The sequence below is a fragment of the Octopus bimaculoides genome, chromosome 2, assembly GCF_001194135.2.
Source record: "Octopus bimaculoides isolate UCB-OBI-ISO-001 chromosome 2, ASM119413v2, whole genome shotgun sequence".
Classification (NCBI taxonomy): domain Eukaryota; kingdom Metazoa; phylum Mollusca; class Cephalopoda; order Octopoda; family Octopodidae; genus Octopus; species Octopus bimaculoides.
The window spans coordinates 133,363,562-133,371,609 of record NC_068982.1 but is presented as its reverse complement, the minus strand read 5'-3'; the positions used below and the strand labels follow the sequence as shown (position 1 = coordinate 133,371,609).

At 34.0% G+C, this 8,048-nt stretch overlaps 1 protein-coding gene across 4 annotated transcripts in view; it reads left to right on the top strand.

Annotated features, from left to right (window-relative positions):
* Positions 1 to 8,048, top strand: part of LOC106880128 (protein TFG) — a 64,712-nt gene that overhangs the window by 33,050 nt on the left and 23,614 nt on the right. For all 4 annotated transcript variants that reach the window (XM_014929949.2, XM_014929948.2, XM_014929947.2 and 1 more), the window contains one exon: positions 3,874 to 4,193. In XM_014929949.2, coding sequence (XP_014785435.1) covers positions 3,874 to 4,193 — 320 coding nt within the window. The remainder of the gene's footprint in view (positions 1 to 3,873; positions 4,194 to 8,048) is intronic.

Sequence of the window (8,048 nt, the reverse complement as noted above, 5' to 3'; positions counted from 1 at the left end):
ACCAAAAAAAACTCCCTGGTATCTTCATTAGTTTCATTACATGAAGGCTGAGTGTTCCTTTTGTGTTTCCTGAGTTGATAAAAGTAACCAAGCAAATACTGGGATCGACAGAATTGACTATACTTGCTGCTGCTGCTGCTTATGATTTTGTGTTGTTTGGATTGGATATTATTATTATTATTATTTGCTGGATGTGCAATGTCATTGTGCATGAGCAACAGCATGTCTTGAAAGAAAAACTGAACATAAGAGGCATCAGATGTGGTGTGCAAGAGAGACAAGTGTGCTGCTATGTACGAGAATAGCTGGGTAAAGAAGTGCCAATCTCTGTGAAGGAGGTAGACCCAGAAAAATATGGGATGAGGTGATGAAGCATGACCATTGAATGTTGGGCCTTGTGGATGCAATGACTAGTGACAGAGATCTTTGGCGATTTGCTGTGGTTGAGAAGACTTGTCAAGCTAAGTGAGATTGTAGCTGTTCCTGGTGTTAGGTAAATGGCACCCATGAAAGCATAATCATGGCCGTTGCTGATAGCATAATCTTCGAATGTTGGGCCTCATGAAGGCGAGGGATGAGGTGGTGAAGCCCGATCTTTGAATGTTAGGCCTCATGGATGTGATAAGTGACTGAGACCCTGGCAGTATGCTGTGCTTGAGAAGATTCGTCAAGCCAAGTGAATCCATAGTCATGGCTGTTGTGTAAATGGAACCCGTGAACTTGTAGTCATGGCTGTTGTCAGTGTCATGTAAATGACACTCATGCCAGTGGCATATAAGAAGCACCCATTACACTCTTGAAATGGTTGGTGTTAGGAAGGGTGTTCAGTTGTAGAAACCATGCCAAATCAAACAGGAACCTGGTGCAGCTCTTTGGCTTACCAGTTCCAGTCAAACTGTCTAACACATGCCAGCATGGAAAGCGGGTGTTAAATGGTAATGATGGTGATTATTATTATTAAGGCAGCAAGCTGGCAGAATTATTAGCACACTGGACAAAATGCCTAGTGGTATTTCATCCGTCTTCATGTTCTGAGTTCAAATTCCACTGATGTCAACTTTGCCTTTCATCCTTTCAGGCTCGATTAAATAAGTGCCAGTTGAGTACTGGGGTCAGTGTAATTGACTTTTCCTCTCCCCCAAATTTCAGGCCTTGTGCCTTTAGTAGAAAGGATTATTATTAAGGTGGTGAGCTGGTAGAATCATTAGCATGTCATACAAAATGCTTGGCAGTATTTCTTCTGGATCTTTGCATTTCTGAGTTCAAATCCCACCAAAGTCAACTTTGCTTTTCAACCTTATGGGATTTGCTAAAATAAGTACCAGTTGAGCATTGGGCTCTATGTAATTGACTAGACTCTTCCTTCGAATTTCAAGCTTTGTACCTATTGTACAATAGTTCTCAATTGGGGTCCATGTAAGATTTTATTAAAATTTACTTGCAATTTATTACTTATATATATTTACAATATATAAAATATTTTAATTTTTTATACAGTTCGTAATAATATTTAATTTCCTATTATATTTTAAAGCTAAAATAGGATTTTTAAAACATTGAATGGCTATGGGAGTCCACCCTAGTAAAATAGGAATCAAAGAGGTCCACAGGAAAAAATGGTTGAGAATCACTATTATAATAGAAAGAATTATTATTATTAATGAATTTCTACCTATTCTTAACAATTTTCCATTTCATTTGATAATTTTGCTAAAGTCTTGGCTTACACCTACTGTTTTTGCAATTTTTGAAATCTTGCAACAAGTTAACCCTGGTAATGACTGTTTATGTTTTACTGCTTCTTTAACGTGTTTACATCATTATAAAAATCCTCTTCAGGCACCATCTTTGTTGTATATTGATTTTTTTTTTTTTGTGAGGAACAGGGTGAAGTTTTTCAGGAGAGGAAATAGGTAATCAAATGAATAATGGTGTATTTTATTGACTTGAGAAAGGTCAGCCTAATAACCATGATAGAATTTTAACTCAGAATATTGAGGTAATGAACTGTTGTTAGACATTTAATTCACTGGTCTATTTCCTTAGCATCTTCACCAGCATCTCACTTAAGTCAGGAAGAAAGAGCAAGTAAAAGAGATTGGTTTCTTTTAATTTGTTAAAGGAGACACATGATAATGGTATTAATAACTCTAATTGTAAATTAATTCCAGATAATCTTATGTAGAAGTAAAATATCATAGTTTGTCTGTTCATATGTACTCTAGCTGTTCTGTTGTATTACTGGGAGACTATTCTATGTAATTACATGGATGTGGCTGCCACATTTCCTTGCAGTAATTACCATTAAAAAAAAAAAAAAAATCACCTGTTTTGAGTTCTAATTTTAAAACAGTATGTCCATAAATTCAAGATGACTATGGTCAGAAATTTGGTTTACCTCTGTGAGTTGTTCCTGGTTGTTAGATTAGCTGCCACCTTTTTGTAAATCTCTTATAGCAAAGATACCTAGAGATGTTCTATCACAACAGTAGTAGATTGCATCACCAGCCCTATGTATTAATTATGCATTACTAAAATCAGCTTTCTAAAAATTCTTCAGTTTTCTTTAATCACTTATTTTTGTGAAAAAAACTTTTATGCCTGTTTTAATTATAAACTATTGTGTAAAATATTACTAGTTGTGATTAACTCCAGTTTCAATTAATCAAATCCGCATCTTAAGGAAATTTTTATTTTATTTCAACCAATAGAAAAGAAGTTTACAAATCCAAATACCAATTGATGCAACATATTTCCCCTTCACTTTGTCTATACATGTCACCTTCAGTCATGTTCACTTTGTTCATTCAAATAGTTTCTAGTGACATGAACAATATTAAACGTTTTTGCAGTTAAGACAGTCAGCTTTCTACCACACTGGTCTTTTGAAGAACTCTGCATTTATTTGTACTATTTATATCCCCATTCCCACTCTAAGAGCTTTTGCTAATGTGTCATATTCTTTCTGTTCTTTATTGTTACTATTGTTATGGTCTATAATGATTCCTTTGTCCATTTACTTTGACCTGTATTATGAATACGGTTTTAGGAATAAAACTCTGAAAGATATAGTTTATACTTCAGTCCTGCTTGCAAAACCAAACAAATTTGACACCCCTGAATTAGTCATACAACTTTCCATTTTCTTTGGTGGCAGCTACCAAACTTTTTTTATACATAAACACATTTGACTGTTAAGTAGATGCAAAATTTCTGGCTAGGATGACCTCAAGACTGCTTTGACCTTTGAAGTGTTTGATTGGCTATCTTTCCTTCTATAAAATCTGCTTAGAGATGACCAAAGCTGTTCAGTTGCTATATTTGTATCATTAGTTCAAATGTAAATATTCAGTTTTGCAGAACCATCTATCTTACTATTGGATGTCTTTCATTCATTTCTTTTCTTCTTCCTTTTAAATTTTGTTATCCTTAAATCTATTTGCTTGATACTACTGGTTGAAATTCTTCTGTGGCTGCCTCTTGGTAATATATTATCTGTCTTTTAGATTTAACAATGTTTTTCGCTATTGTTGTTTCAAATAAGTTTTGGCACAAATGGTTATATAATGAAAATCTTCATTAACCCTTTTGATATCAATACACCTAAGATCACCCTAGTTCTAAGATAAAACTATTCTGTTTAAAGTCATCTGAATTAAAATCTTCTGTCAAAAATTTTTGTTAATATTGCAAATGATGGTTATTTTACCAAGTTTTTCATTATTTTGAAAATTAATTGAGACAAAAACAGTATAATTTAAGAAATATGGTAACAAAAAGGTTAATTTTTTTGTCATTTGTTGGTTTTCTTAAGTTCAAGTGTTGACAAAATATTTCTAATACTATCCTTGTGATTCATACTTCTATTATTAGGTTATCAAGCACAGCAGTCAACCCAACAGCAGCAACCTTCACAACCACAGCAGCAACAACAACAACAGCAGCAACAAATACCACCACAGCAGCAGTTTTCTGGACCAACGATGCCAGGACAGCAATTTCCCCAACAGCAACCATCTTCAGCTCTTAGTCCTTTTGGTTCTACTAATCAAACCAATCAACCAATTCAAAATTTTAATTATCCAGCAAACCCACAGCAGCAGCAACAACAGCAGCAGCAGCAGCAGCCACAACAACAACCACCACAACAGCAACAACCACCTCAGCCACAAGCTTATAACCCTTATCAACAGGTAAGATAAATTTTGTTTCTTGTGCTTATTTGACATCTGAGAGTTAACTGTTTATTAGCTATATGGAATAAATTTGGATATTTGCTGGAAAATGTAATTAAAAAAAAAGAAAGATATCTACATTTCTGGGTATTTCAGCTTTTCTAATTTAATATCTTAAAAAAATTTGGAATTTTTTAAAAGTTTCTATTTCTTTGATAAAAAATTGGGCTTATGATTTATCTTAAGGTATTTACTCACCTGAATTTTCATCCACATTTACCTGTTATTTTTTTTATGTGAAACCTGACTTTCATACTTGAGTGTCTATTTAGGATTTTGTGTTTTTTTTTTGTTTTTTTTTTGGCTTGAATTTTTTCCATAAATTACTTTATAAATTTAATACTTTTCACATGTGGCAAGTAAAAAATCTAAAACTATTGCTGTCACGTTAAAGCAGTAAGAAACTTACAAACAGTTTTTGGTTTCAAATAAATATTAATGCAATTAAATTTTTTTTTTTCATTATTGCTTTAAGTATTAAGTCTTAAAAAATAATTGCATATAATTTTACAAATTTTTTAATTGAAAATATGAGGGACTATATTTTGGGTAACTCATGTTATAGCTGATCCTAGATAAGATATTTATGCATCAATGAAAATGACAACAGTTATAACTTCAATTTAAATATATTTTATGATATTAACTAAGCTGAACGAGTTCATGATGGCTAAAACGTCTTTTAGATCATTAGCCTTTCATAATAGAATTATTTTGCAAGTACATACCCGAAAAATGCGTGCACTAATCATGTGTAATATGGAGATTTTCCTAATTGTGTATGTATTTATATTTCTGTTTATATATTTTATTTATACAAATTTAATCTGCTTTATGAATTACATTATTATTTACTGTTATTAATTATAATTCATTGATGCTTATTTTTGGCAATGGTTGAGTTTACTTCACATTGCTTAGCAAAGTTCATTTATATCTTAAAAGAAAAAAAAAAACTAAAACAACAAAACAAACAATTATGCATGTTCACATATTTACAAGGAGGTGCTGAAAAGTTCCTGGCTTTGGGTAAAAGAAAATACAGGAAGATCAGTTAATTATGATTTTATTCAGCATATTTCTCTCTCAGATTCATATATTTATAGCAGCAGTCTTTCAGTTTTTCTGTAAAAGAACTCAGAAGAAAGGACCTACAACCAGACTTCTGTAGCAGCATATATATATACATACACATAGGCATATAAATATATTCATGCATATATGTGTGTGTGTGCATATATAGGTATATAGATATATGCATGCATATATATATATATATATGCATTTGCATGTATATATATTCAGATATGCCATCAGTTACACAGGCAGCCACACTTATTAGCTATGCTGATGACACAAAAGTAGTACAAACAGTCAATGAACCTTCTGATGCTAATCTACAGAAAGATATATAAATGGGCCGAAGAAAACGTGTAATTTAATGCAGGTAAATTTAAATCCTTCTGCTACCAGCTAATTGGCACTCCAATCACAACAATGATATTTTGGACCAAAAGGAGCAGCAATTCCAGTGTCACAGTGTGTGATCTGGGGATTGATATGAGCAATGACGCCTTGTTTCAGGTACATATCACCAAGATGGTGTCAATGTGCTGGTGACTGGCTGGATTGATTCTGAGAACCTTCAGAACAAGTGACCAAGAAACTATGCTGGTTCTATGGAGTGGACTACTGCTCTCAACCGTGATCACCCTACAGTGTCAAATTGATAGTGGAACTTGAGGCAGTTCAACAGCGCTATATCAGGAAGATGACATCAATGGAACAGCTGAGCTACTGAGAGAGCTATGACTTTACTCCCTGAAGTGAAGATGGGAGAGGTATGCAGTAATTTATGTATGGAAGATCCTAGAGGGGCTGGTATCAAACTTTGGTGTCAAGAGCTATACCATCCCCCAAACAGATGTCACTGCACTGTTCCAAGGCTCCCAGCTATCCCATCTAGAGTGAGGACTATGTATTGTAATAGCTTGATTTTCAAGGGCTCATAGCTATTTAATGCCTTGGCAAAACACCTGAGGGATCTTCATGAAGTAGGAGTAGATGTTTTCAAGAAACAACTCCTGTTATCCAAGGCCCAGATGAACTTATATCATGGCAGGAAACTCGAAAGAGGGCAGCTGTATCAAATGCTATCCTTCACCAAAAGCCAATCACATAAGATTGGCTATTGAAAAGGTGATTACACTGGCAGTGCTCAAGCATGGCCACAACCTAAGGGCTGAAACATATAAAAGAATATAAGGCGGACGTTAAACGATGATGATGATGATGATGATGATATATCATCATCATCATCATCATCATCGTTTCATGTCCGCTTTCCATGCTAGCATGGGTTGGACGATTTGACTGAGGACTGGTGAAACCGGATGGCAACACCAGGCTCCAATCTAATTTGGCAGAGTTTCTACAGCTGGATGCCCTTCCTAACGCCAACCACTCAGAGAGTGTAGTGGGTGCTTTTACGTGTCACCCGCACGAAAACGGCATATATATATATGCATATATGAAATTGTACTACAGTTTGATGTGTAGTAACATTTTTTTATTAATCTTATTTTTGTTTCATGATATACATTTGAATTTAGCATTCCATGTTTGTTGCATTTAGTATATATATATATATATATATATATATATATATATAAAATTTACCCCTTTACATTAGTCTAATTAACATAATTAACACTTGCTTAATTTTGATGATGTTTTACAAGTTTCTTAACTCTTCTTTCATTTGATTTTTTTTCTTTTTTTCTTTTTTGAAGTTTATGGCCATGAAATTGGGAAGATAGGTTATGAAATATCTTTGGAAATTAGCCTGATATTATTGTTATTATTATTATTATTATTATTATTATTTTTTGTATTCAGTTCTTTTCCTTGTTAATAAAATCATTAGTTGTGACTCATTAATTTCTGAAATGCAAGAAATCCCTGCTGGATGTATTACAATAATTATATGCATGATGTACACATGGACATAGATATATCCTACTTGCCTGCTTACATATATACATGCAGGATTCAGTTTCTTATTAATGAACTCATTAGTCATGACTTTAATTTTGACACACTTGAAAACCTTGACTGGGATTCATACATGATAATTAAATATATGAAATGCATATGAGCATTCCAACTGTGATACTCCAACAACAGATGAAGTGATACACTGGTTGGAGTATGTTGTCTTAAATTGATATTTTTTACCAACTCAACACACACATCCTACCAGTCACTCGTGTATACACATAATCTCTCTAAAAGCAAACATCTTTAAAAAAATAATGGAAAAAGAAAGTACATTTCAACATTCTCTCTCCCTTTGTGTGTATGTATGTGTGCGTGTGTGCGAGTGCATGTATGTGTGTGTTTGTGAAAGTGCATGGCTCAGTGGTTAGCTCTTCGGGCTTACAATCATGAGGTTGTGAGTTCAATTCCTGGACCAGGCTGTGTGTTATGTTCTTTAGCAGGACACTTTATTTCATGTTCCTCCAATTCACTCAACTGTAGAAATGAGTTGCAATGTCACTGGTGCCAAGCTGTATTGGCCTTTGCCTTTCCTTTGGACAACATCAGTGGCACGGAGAGGGGAGCTTGGTATGCATGGCAACTGTTGGTCTTCCATAAACAACTTTGCCTGGACTTGTGCCTTGGAAGGGAACTTTCAAGGTGCAATCCCATAGTTATTTGTGGCCAAAGGGTATCTTTCTTTCTTGGTCTCTCTCTCTCTCTCTCAGTTTATATCTATCTATCTATCTATCTATCTATCTATCTATCTATCTA